Source organism: Eurytemora carolleeae, unplaced genomic scaffold (assembly GCF_000591075.1).
Source record: "Eurytemora carolleeae unplaced genomic scaffold, Eaff_2.0 scaffold319, whole genome shotgun sequence".
NCBI lineage: Eukaryota > Metazoa > Arthropoda > Copepoda > Calanoida > Temoridae > Eurytemora > Eurytemora carolleeae.
The window spans coordinates 7,021-31,231 of NW_019396209.1; the positions used below are offsets into that span (position 1 = coordinate 7,021).

The following is a 24,211-nucleotide window of genomic DNA, read 5'->3' on the forward strand; positions in this document are numbered from 1 at the left end:
TGAAATTTACATATTTGTTAAATTATTTTATTTATGTGAAAAACTGGAATTCATGGAGCCTGGAATCCCGTCATAAAAAAGTTCTTTTATGATAACATTTGATCGATAAATTTACTTAAATACCTAATTAGAATATATAAGATCAATAACTTTATTTTTATACGTTTGTCCTTAAATCAATATTTTCAATTTTATTGGAAAATAATTAAATAAATCTAAATAAGAAGACGACATTTGTTTTCTTTATTACAATTCAATGAGGCCCAGTGTTGTATATACTTTTAAAAAAATACTGAAAATTTTGCGATTTTGAAAATAAATAAAATAATTGTAGGGGATTAAAAATGAAAAGATTGTGCAGAGTACATACATCCTGGTAGAACACTCTGGAAGGTTCTAGAAGATTTCGGAGTAATACTGATTTTCAGCTGTTTACAGCGGTCCTCATTGTGCCGATTGATACGTACTTTAAAACACGCTTTTTATAAAACCTTTGTGTATTAACACTAATTATTTAAAGTTATTTTTAAGTTTTATAATCGTTAATTTGATATGTTTTAGAAAGTATAAACCTTTAAAATGGTGAAAGAAACGAAATTATACGATTTGCTGGGTGTTGCGCCGTCTGCCGACGATAGTTCCTTGAAAAAAGCTTATAGGTAAATTTTATAAATTTGTAATTATTTATATAGCAACAAATTGGCAATTTTCTCTAGGAAATTACCATTAGTGGAATGTTGTTGTTGTGTTTTTGTTATTCGTCATTTTTGTAACTTTTGTTTAGAAAAATTTCAGTTGCAAATTACTATTTTTTAATGAAATTTATATATGCAGTGCTTAGGATCTAAGCGGTAAAATATCAACGGGTCCGTCCTAGAGAACGATTTTTGGCCCCCCGCCCCCCCCCCCTATTAATTTTGTACATGACGAAATTAAAATTAGTATTTATTTATTATTGTTTAGGGTTAGGTTAGGTTAAGACACTTTCTAGGACAGGCTAGGGGGCCGAGCGCTGCGGCCAAATGGTTAATTAGATCCATTTCTAACATAAGATCCATGTACAAAATTGATAGGGGGGGGGGGGGAGGGTCCAAAAATCGTTCTCTAGGAATATACCATATCAACCAAAAACTGCAAAAAAAACTTTATACCCCTAAAACCCAATTCTGAAATTTTGTAAAAATAAAGATTATAAAAATTTCCTCATTTCTGAATGGTTCAAGTTTTAGGATAAAAATAAGCGAAAAACATAACACAAAAAAATTGCAAAAATTCATTAAATCTTTAAGATTTGGCCTGGATCCGGTTCTGGATTTGGATCCGGATCCATTTTTTACAGTGCGGATCCAGGATCCGGATCCGCATCAAAATTAAATGGATCTTAAGCACTGGTTCTATGGTTGTCACTGTATAGTGTATATTATACCCCTGCATAATTACAATTATACAATGATTAAAAATGATTAAGTTTTTTGCTTAGAAAACTTGCGATGAAATATCACCCTGACAAGAATCCTAATGCTGGAGACAAATTCAAGGAAATATCATTCGCTTATGAGGTTTGTAATCCATTTGTATATGAAATTTTTACATTGGTAATTTTTTAGAATTAAATCATTTTTAGCCCNTTAATTTTGTGCACGAACAAAATATTAAATATGATGAATTGATTGATAATCTTTTATTTCTTGATGCCTTTGGGCTGGCATCTTAAATCAATAATAATTTTGCTTAGTTAAGTTAATTTAAGTCATTGTCACTAGTATAGTCTCAAGTTTTAAGTCCACCATTTTTCTAGGTGCTTTCTAACCCAGACAAAAGAAAGATCTACGACCAAGGCGGTGAACAAGCAATCAAAGAAGGCGGTAGCGGCGGTGGAGGTGGATTCCACTCACCCATGGACATCTTCGACATGTTCTTCGGCGGCGGCGATCCTTTTGGTCGCGGCGGTGGGCGGCAGCGTGGACCTCGTCGTACAAAGAATCTTGTACACCAGCTTAGTGTAACTCTGGAGGATATGTACAACGGAACTGTACGTAAGCTGGCGCTCCAGAAAAACGTAATTTGTGATTCTTGTGAAGGTATTGTTATATATTTTAGATTTTTGATAAAATTGTCATATTGTGATTTTACATAATTACTATCTATATCAATTCTGTAAAAAATCCACAGGAAATAATTAAGGAGTAACAATGTTGCTACTTGCTATTTTCGAGGGGTGTAAATTCTCTTGAAAATAATTTCCCCTTGAATCCCCCCCCCCCGTAATAACTAAATAAATACTTGACATTATCCAGGTGTTGGTGGTAAACCTGGATGTTTCCAGAAGTGTGGGAACTGCCGAGGCTCCGGAATGCAGGTCATATAAGAATTTTTCTTTAGAAATGTTTTTAAGATCCTCGTTCTTTTCCATGTTTTTTGTCCAAAAATTCTGTCATTTTTCTTCTACTCCGCGTTAAAAATGTCAAGTTTGATCTAGGAGGGGGGGGGGGGGGGGGGGTTGCCTACTTACTACTTCAACAGGGAAACTAAGGGAAGTTTACTTCTCAAGACCAATTTTGCCTGAAACATCCATATTCCGCGATTTAAAAAATTAAGGAAAATACGACTGTTTAAGCTGTCGTTAGGCCTTATATACGACTTGAGCTTTCAGATTCAAGCTGCGTGTTATTTTCCACAGAGTTGATTTCTAAAACCGGTTTAATATTCTTTTTGGCGGATATTCATGGTAGGAATTGGCTCAACAGACAAGCCTGTTTCTCCGCTAAAACCAACCAAGGTCGGTTTTATTTTCGAGCCGAAGATCTTGCAGCTGTCAATCACGTGACATAAGCTGTCGTCAGAGTTGGGTCGAAGATTGGGTCTTAAAGTATAGTTTAAGGAATAACGGTTGGAGCCGAAGATTTTAAATCGCGGGCTCAGATCGCATTTAGACAAAAGTGGCTGATTAAACCTGTGGTTGTGGTTAAGAAAATGGTATAATTTCTCGAAAAAGTAGTTTTAAACTATTCTATCGTCTTTTGAGACGAAAATGTGCAAATTTTCACAAACTGCGCAGAGCGGGTCGTTCCTGTATTAAATTGTCCCAGGGGACGTTAAAAACCTTAAGTCTCTCTGTTGGGGGAATTATGGGTCGGCAATGGTAAGCAAAAGGCGGTGATGATTTTTAAACATAATATATACACCTAAAATAAAATTTTGTTTCGTTTAGATCCGTATTCAGCAGATTGGGCCTGGTATGATGCAGCAGATACAATCCATGTGCCAGGTAATTTCTACCCTACTTGAATTCAGATAATTCAAGTAGGGTAGAAAAAAGACGCAGTGCTTTTGAGTGAGGTGGGGGGAAGTGAAAAAAATACAACAAGAACGATGTGTTGGTTGTGAGCGTAAATGTGTAAATAAAGTAATAATGGCCAACTACATGTTCAATAAAATGGGATGTAGGTGGATTCGAAAAAAAAATCGTTTTTAATTTTCATTTTTGATTAAATGATAACTTGTTTCATCAAAACGATAAAAAAGATTGATTTTTTGGACATGGTTGGAAAGCCGGGCTTGTAAAATTGTATATTTACAACACAGAGATTTACAGGTTGCAAGCTCTCGTGCTAAAATCTATGCTAATATTGCCAATCACTTTTTAAATGCTGAAGACTAAAACAAGTGCTCTAAAATGTATATGTCCAGGGCTATAAAAAGCGTAGTGTGGTTAAATAAAAGGGCCGAAAAGTAACGCCTAAAAATAGGTGCAACTTTTTACCGTAGTTTGGATCTATGTGTTTAAAAACCTATTTGTGAGTTTAAATACGTCATATAACCAACAGCATTATTTCAATGACCAATGCGTTAGGAGTGTCACGGAGAGGGAGAATCAGTTGACCCCAAGCTACGTTGTAAGAAATGTAACGGGAAGAAGGTGAACAGGGAGAGGAAAATACTAGAGGTGAGTAATCAAAGGGTTGGGTCCTCTGCAGAATTCCCTTTTTTCCCTGCCCTAGTACCCCTATCCAGAAAATATAGTAAAATACATCGAGGAAATCAAACACATCGTTTTTTTTTCTGAAATTTCGTAATTCTGATAATTACCTTTTTTTTTTGCACAATCTGCAAGAGAAACCACAACTTCAATTGATTAATTTTCATGTAGAAACTAAGGATATCTATTATCTAGTTATGTCCATCAACTGAAGACTTAGTTAATATTCCTGTTCTTTTGATTCCGAACTGCATTTTTTCTGTTATATCATTGAAGAATAGTCGAGACATTTAGGAAAACGGAAAATATATTTTGTTTTGTCTGATACACTTAGCTTTGACTATTAAGTTTCTCGTCCTTTCTGCCCCCCCCCCCCCCCCCCCCCTCGTTAATTTTTCTTGTTGAAACTGACCCAACACTTTGAGAACAGAACCCAGCGTTGCCCAGGGTACTTATAAATACTGCCGTTTACCTGTGCTTGGCCGTAAATTACTATTTTAGCTTTTATCAACTTAGAATCTCAAAACTAAGCTAAGAACATTCCCGTGGTTTTCCCGAGTTCCCCAATATAAATTTGAGGCAAATCGGTTTATATCTATGAATGAATCTTATCAAAAATTATTTTTAGGTGAATGTAGATAAAGGAATGGAAGATGGACAGAAGATCACCTTCTCAGAAGAAGGAGATCAGGTAATATAGAATTCATTTAGGGGAATATATTCTTAATGAGGAGTCTTTTAAAATAGATTCTGTTTATACTTTAAATTCATTTATTTTTTCGGAGAATGTTTTTTATTTAGACTCACTCCCTTTCTTAGTTTTACCCGCCCACTGTCACTCCCTTCCTCATTTTTTTACCCACCCACTGACACCCTTTTCCTTAGCTTCACCCCCCACCGCCTCCTGTCACTCCCTTTCTCAGTTTTTACCCGCCTACTGACACTTTTCCTCAGTATTTACCCGCCTACTAAAAATTCTTTTCCTCAGTTTTTACCCTCCTACCGACACTTTTCCTCATTTTTCCCGCCTACTTTTCCTCATTTTTTCCCGCCTACCGACACTTCTCAGCTTTTACCAGCCTAATGAAACTCTTTGTCCTCAATTTTTACCCGCCTACTGAAACTCTTTTTCCTCAATTTTTACCCGCCTACTGAAACTCTTTTTACTCAATTTTTTACCCGCCGACTGAAATTCTTTTCCTCAGTTTTTACCCACCTACTGAAACTCTTTTTCCTCAGTTTTTACCCGCCTACTGAAACTCTTTTTCCTCAATTTTTACCCACCTACTGAAACTCCTTTTACTCAATTTTTACCCGCCTACTGAAATTCTTTTCCTCAGTTTTTACCCACCTACTGAAACTCTTTTTCCTCAGTTTTTACCCGCCTACTGAAACTCTTTTCCTTAGCTTTTCCTCGATTTAGATTTTAATTTATATCAAGCTGTTTAACAGCAAAGATATACATAAACATGGAAGTCGAGAGAAGATATAATTAATAAAGCTTATCTTCTAATTCGAAAAAAGCTTGTTTATAATTTTAAAACTTTAATAAAAAATTCTTCTTCTTCATGGAATTGATATAATTGTCTAACACTGTAAATAAAACGACAGTCCAGCCCCCCTCCCCCTTCCTAAATACCCCCCCCATCTGAAATAAACAGAATAGTACGTGCTTGTGTGTAAGAATAAGAAAATTTAAATAGTGTTATCTCTTTGGTTTGTTTTTTAAAATCTAATAAAACTTATTAAAACTAGATTCGGTTATAATTCCTCCTTATTCAACATAGCAATATTTTTATTCTTAAAAGATCAAGGGAAAACATTCTAGAAAAAATTGTTTTAACACGCTCGCAAAGTATTGAAAATCTCGAGAATAAATAATTTTTTAACAGTTGCTTTCACTATGCCAAATTTCGACCATGCGAAAAAACCTATGCAAAAAGGAACAAATTATGAACCATGGATATTGGATTCGCTTCGGCGTCTAGGAACCATGGATATTGGATTCGCTTCGGCGTCTAGGAACCATGGATATTGGATTCGCTTCGGCGGCTAGGAACCATGGATATTGGATTCGCTTCGGCGTCTAGGAACCATGGATATTGGATTCGCTTCGGCGGCTAGGAACCATGAATATTGGATTCGCTTCGGCGTCTAGAAACCATGGATATTGGATTCGCTTCGGCGGCTAGGAACCATGGATATTGGATTCGCTTCGGCGTCTAGGAACCATGGATATTGGATTCGCTTCGGCGGCTAGGAACCATGGATATTGGATTCTCTTCGGCGTCTAGGAACCATGGATATTTGATCCGCTTCGGCGGCTAGGAACAATGGATATTGGATTCGCTTCGGCGGCTAGGAACCATGGATATTGGATTCGCTTCGGCGGCTAGGAACCATGGATATTGGATTCGCTTCGGTGGCTAGGAACCATGGATATTGGATTCGCTTCGGCGGCTAGGAACCATGGATATTGGATTCGCTTCGGCGGCTAGGAACCATGGATATTGGATTCGCTTTGGCGGCGAGGAACCATGGATATTGGATTCGCTTCGGCGTAAAGGAACGCCGACCACTAATCATCGAATGCAAGATTGTCCGTTAATAATAATGGTTTTAAAAATTATAGTATGCAATTTTATTTGCTCCTCCGGTCAACCTATATTAGGCTTGCATTTTCTGCTGCCGATTTTTAGAATACCACGGGATAAGGAGGAGCGCCGGCCCCATCTTAAGGATATGACGTTTTTTCCAAAGATGATAATAAAAGTTAAAATAATAATAATAATAATAATGTTAATAACGATAGTAATAATAACGGGCACCATCGGTCACTTGCGTTAATCGTCCAATATGTTATTAAATCTATTAACTGCCATTCATTAAACCGACGAACGTGAATTCTGACAATTCTTTAAAATCAAAAATTAAAAGGATATTCGCGTTTTGAACTGAGTCAAATAAATGAGGTAAAAGGTGGCTCCTTTGTAATCTTTGCTCCAGGGGTGTATATTTTACTATAAGATCATTTATGAAGTTATATATATATTATAAATATATGGTTGCGGGAGCGTCGAAAAAATAAATAATGTTTTGGGTTTTAAGTATCTAACAGAAAGAATAAACTTGCCTTTTGATGTCCCGTTTTCCCCGATTCATAAAAAATTATTCCCCCATGGGGACGGGGGTACGTAATTCTGAAAATTGTAAACCCCTGCTTTGCTTTTTGTCTGGATTTTCCTTCCAAGAGCAATGTTGATTTCTTGTAATTTTTCTTGTATATTTTCTGAGATTCATTCTAGTTTCTTGTTATAGTATCTTAAGATAATCAAAAAAGAATATATCAATGAAGAAATGTCTCTATAGGGGTATTATTACAAGATATATTTGCTATATATTTTTGAAAAAAATTTGACACTACGTCGTCAACTTATTACTCATTGGAATATTACGTCATAAAGTTATTAAGTTATGGCGTCATAGGTCCTTTATTACGTCACAAGACATCGAGCTATTCGTCATTTGGTCGAAGTCTCGAAGCATGTCGATGGATGAGTGAAGGATGAAAAATGTTTAAAGTAACTAGTCCTGAACAAATGCACTGATTTGAGGATGATTTTATTTTTATTTTTTGAACGTATCAATGGGAGAATGAATAGAAGATTAGAAGGATAAATTTATTTAAGGATGAATGTAGTAAAGAATGGATGAATATACGAATGATTATCTAGGTGTTCAAAAGGAGTGGAATGGATTTAATAACGAACATGGATAAATGAATGATTATCTAGGTGTTCAAGAGGAGTGGAATGGATCTAATAATGAACATGGATAAATGAATGATTATCTATGTGTTCAAGAGTAGTAGAATGCAAGGAGAATTGAATAGGAGGAGGGGGCGATAGGGTTTCCATACACTTTGCTGTGACGTTTTTGGACTGCTGTAAAACAAAAATAAAGATTGTAAACAATAACACAAATGATAAACTGACATCTGGCGCATCTCTGGCGTTAGATGAAGATTCACCGTATACTAACTCATGTTTGTTTACATTAGATTGGCTGCCTTTGTTATTGTTGTCACGCAAAAACTAGTTCTTCAGCAGTCCAAAAACGTCACAGCAAAGTGTACGGAAACCCTAGCGACCCCTCCTTCTATTCAATCCTCCTTGGTGGAATGGATCTAATAATGAACATGGATAAATGAATGGTTATCTAGGTGTTCCAACTCCAAGAGGAATGGAATGGATTTAATAACGAACATGAATAAATGAATGGTTATCTAGGTGTTCCAAGAGGAGTAGAATGGATTTAATAACGAACATGGATAAATGAATGATTATCTAGGTGTTCAAGAGGAGTAGAAGGGATCTAATAATGAAAATGAATAAATGAATGATTATCTAGGTGTTCAAGAGGAGTGGAATGGATCTAATTATGAAGATGGATATAAGTTTGACAGATTCACTCTGCGGGATGAAGAAAACAGTCCAAACCCTGGATGATAGAACTCTAGTTCTTCAGACTATTCCAGGTAAAATGAGTCCGGAGTCTGTATTTGAACTAGGTATTGTAGTTCAAGTACTTTTCATTATTCAACAATTTCGACTACTAATGGTTAAAATTTCGAAAGTGAAAAAAACAAGAAATTAAATAAAAAAAAGTTTTTTTCTCCCTTTTTTTTACATATCTGCTCATTTTTTTAGCGACTAAATGCCTAAATAAGGTTTGGAATGAATATCTAAATAAAAAATATTAAGATGACTATCAGATTTTTACTCGGCATAGCTTGTGTCTTGGTATGTCAAAAATTTAGGGTTAAAAAAACTTTGTAGAATTGTCCTCATTTTTGTCAACAGAAAAATTAACCTGGGAAAAAATTTAATGAATTTGAGCTGGGTCGCTGATCTACCTATCGCCGGTTAGAATCTGGATTCATCCATTCACAAGGATTTGAATCGCTGATTTAGGATTTGAACCGGTGGTAGGTAGTTCAACGACCTCTACAATTCATCCAAGTACATGACTTTGTTTTAATTTTTGAACAAATCATGTGAAATTTATCTAAATTGATCTAATATTAAGGTGAAGTGATCAAGACCGGAGATTTCAAAGCAGTCCAGGGCGAGGGTATGCCACAGTACAGGAATCCATTTGAGAAGGGACGTCTTATCATCTCATTCAACGTTGTGTTCCCAGACTCCTTGTCTCCGGAGATATCGGAGCAGCTGGCCAAAATCCTTCCTCCCAGGTACATCGTACTTCAATTTCAGGGAGTCGTGAGGTTTCTAAGTTTGCCAGTTAATCTTTGAAAAAGGAATTTTTCGTTATGTTGCACATTGCATCCTGAATCCTTTTAAGCATCATTCAATAATTTGCCATAATTATTTTTTGATTTTATTTTTCATGTTTTTTATTGTTCAGTGAAGAAGCTATTATCCCGGATGATCATGACGAAGTTGACCTTCAAGATTTCGACCCTAAGGTGAGTTTAAAGGAGAGTTTAGAATCTCTTCTTTCTTGATCCGGATCCGAATCCGTGATCCGTTTTGTGTAAAAATCCAATTAATAAATAACTTTATTCTTGTTAAACTGAGGCTGGTATTAAATAAGGGTTTTATTTCACAATTTTAATGAGAGTAATTAGGAAAATGGGTTCTAGAGTTTAGGCAAACATGGAGATTCAATACATTTCAGATTGGAAATTGTCACCAGATATGGTCAAAAATCCTAAGATCACATTTATCATCAAACCGAAGACATAATATGCTTATATTTTAGAATGACCGACAGAGTGCACAGAGGCAACAGTATGACGAGGACGAGATGCAACACGGTGCTCACGGTCCAGGGGTTTCTTGTGCTACTCAGTAGGTTATTCAGGATGTAGGTATCTACCTGACCTACTCAGTGGGTCAGAGAGTAAATACTGAGTACCTACCTAACCGACTCAGTGGGTCATAGAGTACATACTTGAGTTCCAACTCATCCTTCTCAATGGGTCATAGAGTACAAACCAATCCTACTCAGTGAGTCACAGAGTGTATACTTGAATACCTACTTATTCTACTAAGTAGGCCAAAGAGTACATACCAACTCATCCTTCTCGTGGGTTATAATACTCGAGTACCTACCTATCCTACTAAGTGGGTCAAAGAGTAAATACTTGAGTAACTACCTAACCTACTTGTAGGATAGTAAGGAAATAGGCACCATCCTACTCAGTGACTAAAGAGTACTTGTGAACCTTACTTAGAGTGGGTGATGTAGTACCTACCCTTTTATCCTACCTAGTTCATTGAAAAATATCAAATGGAATTGTTTCTACTGAGTTTTACTAAACTTTAAGCTGGCAGCATTTCACGTTTTTATTCTATTAATGTCTATATGATCCATGTTTTGTTAATATGATTTATAAAACTTACACCCCCCCCTTGTGGTTTAAAAAAAAATATCTTCTTTCTTTCCAACTTGCCTTTGATTACCCCCTCCCCGGTATCTTAAGGTTTTAGCTATGTAATATAAAAAACATCAGTAGACTCGGGCCCTAAACAACAGAAAACGCATTTTTGGTAAATTTTTTAGTTAGTTTTGCACTGCTGATTTTCTTATTAACTGATTACTATAAATATGTTATCGTATTCATATGAAATAAAGTTAGCAAGGCGTACATTTGTTTTAAACTTAAGTTGTAAATATTAGTATCTTTTATAATTTTTCAGAAACTTGTTAAATATTTTAATTAAGAAAAAGCGAAAATTCAAAATGGTGGAAGATATTTTTACAAAGTTGGATCATTATAAAAAATAAAAAAGTCCTTAAAATCTATCAGTTTCACAGGCACTATTGGGTATTCTCGAGGAAATCTTTTATTTTCCCTAGAAGTTAAATATGGTAAAAAAATTTTGGGGTCTAAACCAAATTATCCCCCTAAATACCACCCTGCGGCTGGATTTAGGTAACAACCCTCTGTGTAATACTGGTATCATGCCAGTATTTACACTTCTATAGAACGCGAAAGGTTCGTAAGGTAGATGATCTACTCTTAATACCACCAAGCAGGATTAGTAAAGAGTGGTATTTAGCTCTCTAGATCTAGGTTGAGAGAGTAGAGGAAATAATAAAATTAATTAGATCCTGCAGTCTGGAGACCTGAGAAAATTAGAGCTATTGATCAATCTCGTATTGATTTTTCTTAACGCTTTAGCACAATCGACACAATGTTAAACTATTGTTTGCATGAAACAATACAATCTATCAATACAGTTGGTGTATATGTTTAAACAAACCAAATAGAGAAAAAAGGGGAAACTTTTCAGCAAATTTTTTCACGTATTTCTACAATATCCCCGTTATTTATCATGCTTTTATTTCTAGAAGCAATAAAAATGCTATTATTAAACACTTGATATATTCTATGCAGTCGTCTCTCTGTCTAAAATTTATATAACTAAAGAAAGTCTAGAATCATTGAAATATTCCAGCGCATGATTTGATTAAAAGCTTCCAGCACGCTGTACACTGCACCCTGAGGCCGTTTCTACCATAAACTTTATGGTCAACAACTTACGTTTCGTATATTGGTCGTGAAGTGTATGAAGATATTAAAGAATTTAGCATGAAACATCTAGCGGCCAACATAACGTTCCCCCAATATATGTGAACTACACGACCACTATCTACAGAGAGAACGCGCAGGCTCTGAGATGAAAACTTAACAATGTGGATATCGAGAACAATGTTTCATCTTCTCGTTTTCTTAATCTCAAGATTAATTTATTTCAATCTTTAGTTTGTATCCACAAAAGTGTGTATAACTCGACCAAAGATAATAGTCTTCGAACTCAACCAATCAAGTGACGATTCTAAAACCGAAACAGCCAATCAGATAAGCGAGGAAATTTGACATTTTGCGCGCCATTTAATGAGAACTCTGATTGGTCGGAAACTGACGGAGATAAAAAAGCGGATTAAGCAGGAAATTAAAAGTGTCCACATTGGTTATTCAGATTAAGGGATCTCGTTTTGGTCTTTAATTCTATAAAATTTAACAATCTTGTAACTAAGGAGTTGTCTTTGTATACTTTGTTATCCACTTACAAAAAAGTTTAAAAAAGGTCGAGAAAGCAAGAACGTTTAAGTTTAAGAGGTAAAATTAGTTCAACCTGCAAAAGTTTTAAGTTTTTAATTTCTGTTTACAAAAGTTCTTCAATACAGACCAGTGTGCTGTTCACTGCTAAATTACGAGAAAATGATTTGTTCCTTAAAACAAAAATTAATGGAAACAAGGAAAACCCCATAAAATGGTAGTGTAAGAGTCCTTATAAAGTTAAAAACATCTTTGTAAAATTAATTTCCTCTTGCTTTTTCATTTCCTCTCAGTTTCCGCACATTCCGACCTCAAAACTTTCGGTAAATTGAAGCACATTTTTTTCTTCAACAACTTTTTTGTATGTTGGAAAATACAACATAGATGTAGTATATATAGTTCTATTCACCCGATCGGTTATGTCGTTATGGAGTTCATTGATACAAATAAACAAACAGACAGACAAGCCTTATATAGAGAGAAGTAATAATTAAAATATGTTAACAGTTATATTTTTATTTATAATAAACATTAGGCAATTGCCATTCTATGTTGCGCGCACATGCCCCGTAAAATTCCAAAGAGAGAGAGGGGGATTGAAGTTCGTAGATCCAGAAAAATAATACCTGTGGGATGCCTGCGTAGAGACTGGCAGCTGGTGGGGTTTTAAATGTAAGACATGTGGCCGCAGCGCTCGGCTTAGAAAGTGTCTTAACCTAACCTAACCCTAAATAAATACTAATTTCTGGATCTACAAAATTCAATCCCCCTCTCTGTTTTGGAATTTTACGGAGCATGTGCGCGCAACATAGAATGGCAACTCCCTAAACATTAACTTACAGTGCAGGGTGCCCAACCTTGTGGATTAAATCCCCAGAAATGCCATATCTGGGGATTTAGAAACCCCTTGGGGATTTGTAGATATTCTGGGGATTTTAATATTGATTCTGATATTCTGTCAAAAATTAATGAAAAACATGTCTTGAAATTAAAAGAAAGATTTCCTGTAATGTTTTAAGGAAGTTGATTTTCATGCATTTTTTAAAAGTTTAAATATTGGCAGTTGGTATTAGATGTGTATTGTCAATCTGGACAACTTTTAGAAATTAAGTTTTTCTGTAAAATTAAAATTTCCATGAGAATAAAAAATCACAACTGTTAGAAGTAACATTTTTTTTTAAATGTGTGTGTCAATCTAAAGATGCCTGAGATTCTGCTGATCACCATGCCCATTTGTTATCGATATCTTGAAAATTGTTGGATCTATGACATAAACTCATTTTTTTGGAATTTTGGCTTAATATTTTGCTTAAAATTAGTTTATGGCAATTTTTTTCAATGTATGTAACATGAGCTCTCAATTGTAAGCAACTGGTTTTTTTTTTCGAAGTGTGTAATGTGACCGTTAATATTTTTGTGTTCATTTTAAATGACATTTGCACTGTAAAGAGATCTGAAATTTCATCAGTTAGGAAAAAATGTTAGAAACCCTCTAGAAAAACTCTAAAAAGGATGTTTTCTGTAGGGAAAATTGAGGATTTTCTGGGGATTTTTTAAATTATTTTTTGAGGATTTTGTGGATAAAAATTTGCCTTTCAGTGGATTTTTGACAATTTAGAGTTGGGCACCCTGTTACAGTGATACATCACAAAACAGCTCATTTCTAAATACATTCTTAATAGGAGTAACATTTAGATTTTGTATACAAATACTTAAAAAGATGAAGCATTTTATGGCAAAGTCATAGATCCATGATAATACCTCTTTTTGTCTTATTTTATTTTTGAACCGACATTTATTTTTAAGATTTGACTGAGATTCTACACAAATGAATAAAAAATGCTGATAGTAAGGATTATCTATATATTTTATTATATGTCTGCTATAACCGGCTGGGCCAAATTGGCAGACATTTTTTGAGTAAACCCATTGGTACCTGGAGATAACCTTTTTTTTAAATCAAATTAATTTTTTTAAATCGATTTTTTTTCAAAATTATAGTTTTTTCTTCAATTCCACGGGCAACGCCGGACACAACAGCAAGTTCAATATAAAAGAAGATTAAAAATCTAAATTTAAAATTTAATTTAAAAATTTAAAGGCAAATATAGTACAAAACGTCGTGGAAAAATGTTTATAAGTGCGTAACAAGTTGCTGCTATTGTCCTAGCTGTTGCAAAAGCTCTTACTAAATAACCGTAACAGATACTATAAAAGCTGTAACAGCTGTAGTGAAAGGTTAACATTTTTTGTTAAAGCCTTAACCGCATTTCTAAAAGCAACAACATTTGTTACAATGATTGTAACGGATACTGTAAAAGCTGTTACAGCTACTGTTAAAAAAGGGTGTTAGAATTGTTATTCAATAAAAGTTACAGTTGATGCTAGAACAGCATGATCAGCAATTGGTAAAAATATCATAACTGTTATTATGTCATAGCTGTTTCTCAAATTGTAACAGATGCTGTAAGACCTGTTGCAGCTACAGGGTGTCCCACGAAACATGACAATAGCAAGACGACTTGAAAGTCGTCTTTGGTATTTGAATTTATTTGTGACATTTAGTCTTCTATCTACTTTAACATGTATGATTCTTGAAACAATTATCACATAATTCTCCTAGCCCTGGCATTTCCAAAAAGTGGTCTGCGTTTTTTGTGCTTTCAATATTACCGGAGATATAAAGAGTTTGGTTCAGATTTCAATTTTGTTAAATAAAAGCAAAATTGTCGAAATCTGAACGAAATTCTTCATATCTCGGGCAATATTGAAAGCACAAAAATGGCAGACCACATTTTGGAAATGGCAAGGCAAGGGAAATTTTGTGATTATTATCTCTAGAAATTTACTTCTAAAATTAGGTTGACAAATAAACGCAGCAAATTATATCAAAAATCAAGACGACATTCAAGTCGTCCTGCATACTGTCATGTTTCGTGGGACACCCTGTATATTGCGAAAACCTTAAGGTGTCACAACTGCTATTTAAGCTACTCTAGGTGTTCTTAAAGCTGTTGCTACAGCTTTAACATCTGTTGATTTAACTAAGACAGCTGTTTGAAAAGCTGTAACATCTGTTTGACAAGCTGTCACAGCTGTTGATAAAGCCGTTCTTAGACCTTGTTGTAATAATAATTTGGATCTTGTAGAGCTCCTGGTAGCAGGGTTTCATTTAACCGTATTCCTAGCTGAGGAGGAGGAAACCCTACAGGGGTTCTGTTGGGGGAGGAGGGGGTGGACAGGGCCTAAAATAAAAAATCTATTTATTTGAAGCTTTATTGTATGTTCTTATGTTCGTCCTTAGTAGTGCACTGTAAACTCCGGTTCATTTTAAGTCGGTCGGTCCTGGTCCGACTTGTACGTTAACCAAACGCTCTTCCAACAATTTTCCAGCGTTAATCTTAAGCTCTTGAATTACCTTTACAATGTGAATCTAATGCTCTACCAACAATTTTCCAACGTTTATCTAATGCTCTTCCATTACCTTTCCAACGTTAATCTAATGCTCTTCCATTACCTTTCCAACGTTAATCTAATGCTCTTCTAACAATTTGCAAATGTCAATCTAACGTTCTTTTAACAATTTTCCAACGTTAATATAAAGCTCTTTCAATACTTGTCCAATGTTAATCTAACACTCTTCCAATGCCTTTTCAACGTTAGTCCAAAGCTCTTCCAAAACCTTTTCAACGTTAGTCCAAAGCTCTTCCGAAACCTTTTCAACGTTAGTCCAAAGCTCTTCCAATACCTTTTCAACGTAAATCTAACGCTCTTCCAATACCTTTTCAACGTTAGTCCAAAGCTCTTCCGAAACCTTTTCAACGTTAGTCCAAAGCTCTTCCGAAACCTTTTCAACGTTAGTCCAAAGCTCTTCCAATACCTTTTCAACGTTAGTCCAAAGCTCTTCCGAAACCTTTTCAACGTTAGTCCAAAGCTCTTCCAAAACCTTTTCAACGTTAGTCCAAAGCTCTTCCAATACCTTTTCAACGTTAGTCCAAAGCTCTTCCAATACCTTTTCAACGTAAATCTAACGCTCTTCCAATACCTTTCCAACGTTAATCTAACACTTTTCCAATGTTTTCCAACGTTAATCCAACGGTTTTCCAATGCTTTTCCAACGTTAATCTAACGCTCTTCCAACAATTTTCTAACGTTAATCTAACGCTCTTTCAGATGCTGTTTCTATGTTTATAATCTAAGGCTCTTCAAACCTTTATCTCCAGTTCATTCAATCTTTATCTAACGATCTTCCATAGAAGTAACCTTTCAGTCCTTAAAATTCCTCATTACATTGCTGTACAGATCTTATATAAATCTGAGATCGATATGTGTTGATATTGATTATCTTGAATGCTTGATTTAGATATCCAATGTGGGAACTTTTTATTTGAGGTTTAATGCTTAATCTCTTCATTTCCGTTATTCCTGTAAGTCACGATTACCACGGGATATCTCAGAGGAGCTAATTTAATCCGGAGATATCTGCAAAAGATTCAGATAAATGCTTGATCCCCAGATTCAGAACACAGAAGTTCTGACCTTTGGCCATCTATCAAAAGAATTAAATTTCAAAATAAAATACATAACCTTATGTTCGTTGTGTGTAGGAGAAGGAGTAGATGAAGAGGAGTGTGGAGAACTGGACCGAGAGTGGGGCAAAATATGCTGACGAGTAAAAGATTTTTTTCTCAATATTATCAACAATTTTTTTTAGGATAAAAGAGACTGTCGACGTAATTTCAAGTGGCATGCCGGATTTACAGCGGTACCCTTATTTAGAACTTTGTCTGAAGAAAAAGATTAAAGCATCCTTATGTTTCTGTTTAAGAATTGAAAATTTCTAATTGTGGTTTCTCTCAGTCTTTGTAAAAGTGACTTGCGGGTTTTATGCAGTAGCTGTAAGAACAGGATTTTAACACTTTTCAAGTTGGAAAATCAACAATTTCTCCTTATTGTTGCTCATAAAACTTTTTAAAGGGTAGCTTTAAGAAACAGGTATGGTTTTTTTTTAAATGAATGGAGGGTTACAAAAAAAAATACTCATTTCTCAGTCACTTTAATAAGGTACATATGAAAATTAAAAAGACGTTTTGATTTATTTATCAAAAAAATCTTAAGTTTATTGAAACCAACTTTTTTAAAGATATAAAAATCTCTATCTCCTGTGTACCTGGAATGCGCCGGAAAAGAGACTTAAACGTCGTCGTTTCTTTACCGGAGACTGCGGTTGTACCTCCTCAACCTTCAACATACAGAAGTCATCAGAAAACTGTTAAATGATTGTTAAAGAAAAAACAACGTGTCTAACAATTTTAAAATTAACGTCATACTTATATTTCAGTCGGCCATTTTGTTGCAAAGCATTGTAGAAATCCACGAGCCGCAGGTTGTACATTTTTTAAATATCATCACTTAAAATCATATTTGGATTTTTTTTTTTTTTACCTTGTTTTGATCCACAGATTGTGAGATGGTGTGGGTGTGTAGATGGGGAAGAATATTCTAAAAATTAGAAATCAATTACAACTTTTATATATTGCCCTGTGTTTTTGTTCTCTTAGGTCGTCTTCTTTTTTGTTTTCTGTTGGCCGTCCCGTTGTGATATAAATGAAAAAAGATCGGGCTCGTTATTGAAGGTAATTGTTTAATTCGTAAGTCTCGCCTTCTCTTAAAAAATAAACCCTCCCTGGTTTCTGGTGTCACTGAAATTTTAGAAGAAAGATGGTCAAGAAAAGTTTTCTTATTATACAGGGTGTCCCACGAAACATGACAATAGCAAGACGACTTGGAAGTCGTCTTTTGTATTTGAATTTATTTGTGACATTTAGTCTTCTATCTACTTTAACATGTATGATTCTTTAAACAATTATCACATAATTCTCCTAGCCCTGGCATTTCCAAAAAGTGGTCTGCGTTTTTTGTGCTTTCAATATTACCGGAGATATAAAGAGTTTGGTTCAGATTTCAATTTTGTTAAATAAAAGCAAAATTGTCGAAATCTGAACGAAATTCTTCATATCTCGGGCAATATTGAAAGCACAAAAAAGGCAGACCACATTTTGGAAATGGCAGGACAAGGGAAATTTTGTGATTATTATCTCTAGAAATTTACTTCTAAAATTAGGTTGACCAATAAACGCAGCAAATTATATCAAAAATCAAGACGACATTCAAGTCGTCCTGCATACTGTCATGTTTCGTGGGACACCCTGTATTATATTGAAGAATACTATTCTGATGTCTGAAATGTTATCTAAAGTTGCATGATTTTAATAATGCTTAACAAATCAGACAGATTTTGGTGGTTTTGACCAAATATTAGTGAACTCGGCTTTCAAGCTTCAGCCTCTTATTTATTTGTCTTGACTTTTAGATGTTAATTTTCGCCATTTTTTTCTTAGCTCCATAACGAATAAGATATAAGAGATTTATCTGGTTTTATATGTGGATTTTCAAATCGTTGGATTGTAAATTGTAAATAGTAAATTGTAAATTGTAAATTGTAAATTGTAAATTGTAATACTTAAACCTGAAATGCTCCAGAGAACAACCCTGATCTTCGTCTTTTAGGAGTAGGAGATACAACAGGAGTTGATTCTTTTATCTCCTAGATATACATAGGAGTCAATATATAGGAGTAGGAGATATAGCAGGAGTTGATTCTTTTATCTCCTAGATATACTAGTATTTAATAAATGTATGAGTAGGAGATATAACAGGAGTTGATTCTTTTAGTCTAGGAGATAAAAGATATAACAGGAGTTGATTTTTATTTATCCTTGATCAGACAAAGGGTATTGTTGTGAATCTGAAATGCCGGTCTATAAATTAAAGGACAACTTAAATTACGACTGCAGTCCCTTTAAGTATCTGAATAAACTCAATACAGCGTGCAAACAATGTTTGTTTTATTTAGTATTTTGTAAACAAATTATAGTACTCAGGTTTCTATTTAGAGGAAGACTATAAATAGGCTGTGACGTCATTATTATACAATGTAATCATGCATTGTAATTCTCAGATTAATCCGCTATCGGAAGCTGGAAATATAGAAGATATCAGTATATAGGGAAAGTCTATATTCTCTTAACCTTATCACGGTTGGGGGGGGGGGGGGGGGTTTTCCACCAGCCCTCCCTGTGGTTTTTTAAATAACTTAAAAACGGCTGACATTAGAATGCTTAAACTATTTCTCTTTTTCAACTTCAAAGTTGTGAACAAATTTTGCTTTTTTAAAATCCTCCCTCGCACCCTAGCTATTAAAGATAGAGGGTTAATTATTTTTTAATGAACAGGCCTTGAAAAGTAGGGCTAGGGACATGTATTTCACTCCCCTATATCAACTCTAAGCCCCTCCCCCCACAATCTATATTAGACAAAAATAGCCCATTATGCTAGGGTTAACGAACGGAAAAAGATGTCAATTTTGAAATCGTTATCTTACGAAAATAACCGTCAATGTGGAACATTTCAACGAAAAAAAATTTATTGCTACATAAGACCGAAAAAAACAAAAGGTATAAGGTCTGTCAATCCGTTTAACAAAGTTTATTTCACCTGTGAAGTCCAGTCTGGAGAATGTGGAAGAATATTCTAAAAAAAACTAAATCATCATGCAGTGTGTCAAAGTTTTTTTTTCATCGTTTTTTGAAAACACATTTTCTAATAGAAAAGTATAGGTTTTGATTAGGTGCTAAAAGGAAATGAAACCGAAAATTCCTTGTTATTATAAAGGACCTTGTCTGTCATAATATGGGGAATTTTAGCTCCAAAACTAGAAAACTATAAATGAGCCAGGTGTTAGTTTTAGAACTAATTTCCCCTGTATTAGAAGAAATTTTGCTTGTAAGTGAAAGGTATCAATTAGGATCTAAAAAAACGGAAATTAGGATACTAACTTTGCATGGTTTAATAATAGCAAACTTTTACAGAACACAGTTTTGAAAGTCCACAAAATTAACCAAGTTATTTCTAATCTGTATTTGTGCGCTAGTGAGAATAAACTGCTAGTGTACCTGGAACGCCCCTAAGAATAAAATGCTAATGTACCTGGAACGCCCCTGATAATAAACTACTGGTGTACTTGGACAGCCCCTGAGAATAAATTGCTAGTGTACCAGGAACGCCCCTGAGAATAAACTGCTAGTGTACCTGGAACGTCCCTGAGAATAAACTGCTAGTGTACCTGGAACGCCCCTGAGAATAAACTGATAGTGTACCTGGAACGCCCCTGAGAATAAACTGATAGTGTACCTGGAACGCCCCTGAGAAGAAACTGATAGTGTACCTGGAACGCCCCTGAGAAGAAACTGATAGTGTACCTGGAACGCTCCTGAGAATAAACTGCTGGTGGATCTTCGTCGTTTCGGAACCAAGGTCGGAGAGGATACTGGGGACTAAAATTAGTGTTTCCATCATTCCGGGAAAATCTCTATTCCGGAAATGAAATCAACCGGAAAATTTATCCGGAGAGCTAAACTTTGTAATTAATTGGTTCTATTTCTGTAACTTTGTGAAAAAAGTTATGGAGATTTTCGGATGTTTGCCCAAAAAGGAAAAAATTCGGATTATAGCCGTACGTAAACCGGAATTCCGATGAAACTCTATTTAAAATATTGTTTCAGCTTGAAACACAAACAGAACATTTTTTTGTTCATAATTAAAAGGCAATTCTGCAAACTTTGTTTTAGATTTTATTTAAAAATAATTTTATATTTTTAAAGATTTTTCTTCTAAAATTTTAACTTTTTCTTAAGTTTTATAGTTAAACTTGTTGTTGAACATTGTTAAGATCAAAAAAGAAATTCTTTGGTTAAAAAGAACTTTGTATTGGTTTGTTTAAAATTTAGATTTTTTGAAGACATTTCATATTATATAACATTTGAAAAATAAAACGATTTTGAAAAAATACCTTTTCGTCACCGCTTGATGAATTTGATTTCGGGGATGCGGACATTTCGCACTTTTTGTTCGAATTCTGCAATATCAAAACTTAACATTTAAAAGGTTCTGACTTTAAACATATTTAGGAAGCACAGAAGTGAATCCTACACTGCACACGGAAGTACATTACAGCTTTTAAGACGAATGTACGGAAATCGTATACTTAAAACTGTTTCAGTCTTTGTCAAATCATAAAATTGAACTTCAAACAACAATATATAGGGCAGAAGAATTAATTCAACCTTGGAATATGAGGTTCAGATCGTCTTCACAGTCTCATCCTTTCTGGTGAGCACTGTATAAAGTATAAATAAACTAAGCTTTTAGGGCGCTTCGCGCCCATCTTCTATTTAAATTGTGAACATGTTCTTTTTGTTTACATTCTAAAGAATTTAAATTTTTTACAAAATTAAAAACCTTTAAAACACATTTAAAAAAAATGTTATCATTCATAAACCTTCCCTGTGGTCACGTGATGACCCACAAAAATTATGGGCCCGATCGGTTCAGCCGTTTTGACGTTTATTGGATACAAACAGACAGACAAGCCAAATGTATATATAGATGATATGTGTAAAGAATCCAAGGCATATAAAGCAAATGTTTGTTTACAAGTTACACCAGTGTTCGTAAGTAAATATTTCTGTACAGGGTTACCCAGAAAGGATGAGGCAATAAATACGACATCAAACTGTATAAATAAGACGATTCGAAGGTTAAATTAAGTCTTTTAATGGCGTATTTAATGAATTTGGCAAAGAAAAAAAACAGGTTTAGAGTTTTTGAGAATCATTAACATAACAGCCAATACAGATTCCGTACAGTCGTCTGTGAAGTCTCATCCCTTGTTGGTAACCTTCTAAGAAGTGTAGAATACATGTTGATACATTCATTTGGTTCCAGTGTGTAGTGTACTTTAGCGGGTAGAGGGTAGAGAGCAAACTGACAGTCATAGATTGCATGGCAGATCCTAGGGGATGCAAGGGAGGTTATTGGAGGGGCGGGGGGTATGGAGGTTATGGGGGGGGCTGGAGGGTGTATTGAGGGTGAAACATAGACTATACAAAAGAATAGTCAGAAAGAGATTCACATATTTAGGCGTTGAATCCTTATATATATATAAGATATATCAGTACAGTGTGTCGGTATAATTCTGACAATTTATAAACAGCTTTTATTTCTCTGTCATTTTTGGAATTTTTACAATCTGTAAAAAAGATTTGAGCAACTGTAATATGAACGTTTTGCGAAAGAACAAAATATCTGCAACATGTATTGCAGAAAAAAAGCACAAATTCGAAGTATTCCTATACACCAGTATTTCGATGAAACGTTTCACGTGCAAGTTCTACCGTTCTTTGGGTAGGCGGGTTGGATAAAATTAATTTTGAACAAAGATAGTCAAGGTCAAGAGCTACCTCAGAGTTTCTAAAATTCGTCGATACCTACTTTCGTTAAAGAGTTATTACTCTTCAAAATACGAAATACTTCTAAGGTCGTTTTGATCAATTTTCGCACTAGAGCTGAATCATGCATTGAAGAAAATGGCGCTCATTTTTAACATTGTATATATAGAGTCCTTGATTTATGAAGGATAGTATCCTACATGCAGAATCTTGGCCTAAATATATAGAGTCCTTGACTTATGAAGAATATGTCTTAGATATATAGATTACTTGGTTTATGAAGAATATGTCTTTGATATATATAGTCCTTGACTTATGAAGACTATGTCCTATATAAATGTCCTTGGTTACTGGAGGCTGATTTGTTCAAGGGTAGGCCTCAGAATAGGGTGGACGAGGGTTGGCTAGAGGGGAAAAAGGAGGCAGTGCACGTGGGGTGGTTGATTTTTATGAAAGATGGGGGGGGGTTGCAATAGAGTGCAAGGAAGGGGGGGGGGCTTGTATGCATAAAGTGGAGTCAACGATACCGATACCGTTGTATTTCTATCTGTAAAGTGACATACAAAATGGAGCTTTGATTTGTCATTCCTAAGCCATCAAACTATGCTTGATATTTGTAGATTGCAGTTGGTAAAAATGAAAACTTGCTTAATATCCAACCTGAGCCACCAAACTAAGCTTGATATTTGTAGATTGCAGTGCAGGGTAAAAATGAAAACTTGCTTAATATCCAACCTAAGCCATTGTTCAACGAAGAGTCTGAAACTTTGGGATTTAGTTTTAAACTTTATAAAAAGGAAATTCGAAATAAATGTTTTCTTTGATATGACGTTCCTTAGAAGACCCTGGCCATGTTAAGGCATTGAAACATTCAATAATCTTTTAAAGGTAAAACTTAAAGCGCCTGGACATTATTAGAAGAAAGACTTTTTGCTTATCAGATAAAAAAAAAATCTTAAAATTTTCTTAGGAACCGTTCCTCACCTTTCCTGCCTTCNAGGTACTGCATGTATTTATAGGTACTGCATGTATTTATAGGTACTGCATGTATTTACAGATACTGCATGTATTTAGAGGTACTGATGTATTTATGTTCAAATTTTCGATATTTTAAATTGAAAAAAAAACATCTTAAATTTGTTTAAGTCGAAGAGACCCATTTTCCAAGATATCAATATTTAAATTGAAAAAACAAAAATTTTATTTTAAATTCTACCATATTTTCATTTTTTAGATTGTCACTTTTATTCCAAAACAATCGTTTTTCCATTTTTGAAAACTATAGTTTTACGGAACGATCGTTTCGTTTATTATTCTTAACAACTATAATAACTTAGTTACATCCCTTTCAGGAGCGATAGTTTTCAAAAACGATCTTTTAGCTTTCAGATTTTATCTCATTGTTAACGAAACGAAAAGAATATTTAAAAAACAGTCTAAACTGCTCATGCCTATATACAGGGTGTCCCACGAAAAATGATAGTTATAAGGATTCACCGACATAGGGTAAAACGACCTAGGTATGGTCAAACGAGTAAACGGTCAAAACGCAATGAAGGGTAAAACGAAATAGGGTCAAAAAGTGCGACAAACGGGCAAAATTTCATTTAGACTATTTTTGGTTAATTTGAATTATTGTCTTAACCTAACCTAACCTTGAAATAATACATATTATTATGTTATGTTTTATGTTCATTTGAACTACTAGCCGCTGCACTCAGCCCCCTAGCCTGTCCTAGCTGCAGCGCTCAGCCCAGAAATTATATTAACCTAGCCCTGAAATAATTCATC

The 24,211-nt window shown here is 34.7% G+C and overlaps 2 protein-coding genes across 2 annotated transcripts; one reads left to right on the forward strand and one right to left on the reverse strand.

Moving 5' to 3' along the window:
* Positions 1–537: 537 nt before the first annotated feature.
* Positions 538–10,652, forward strand: LOC111698229 (dnaJ homolog subfamily A member 4-like). Its single transcript, XM_023468513.1, is given in 12 exon segments — positions 538–659; positions 1,481–1,559; positions 1,799–2,081; positions 2,298–2,359; positions 3,212–3,268; positions 3,854–3,946; positions 4,608–4,670; positions 6,274–6,293; positions 8,347–8,516; positions 9,068–9,233; positions 9,407–9,467; positions 9,764–10,652. Coding segments are annotated over 12 exon segments (1,227 nt in total). The 5' UTR covers positions 538–579; the 3' UTR covers positions 9,857–10,652.
* A 4,302-nt stretch (positions 10,653–14,954) lies between these two features.
* LOC111698235 (uncharacterized) lies at positions 14,955–23,175 on the reverse strand. The gene is made up of 9 exons (XM_023468518.1): positions 23,081–23,175; positions 20,983–21,062; positions 20,393–20,467; positions 19,629–19,664; positions 18,601–18,678; positions 17,517–17,573; positions 17,242–17,313; positions 16,659–16,736; positions 14,955–15,316 (listed from the first exon to the last, which is right to left on the reverse strand). Exons 2-9 carry the CDS (start codon positions 21,025–21,027, stop codon positions 15,185–15,187), a joined length of 573 nt encoding a protein of 190 aa, XP_023324286.1. The 5' UTR covers positions 21,028–21,062; positions 23,081–23,175; the 3' UTR covers positions 14,955–15,184.
* Between the last annotated feature and the right edge of the window lie 1,036 nt (positions 23,176–24,211).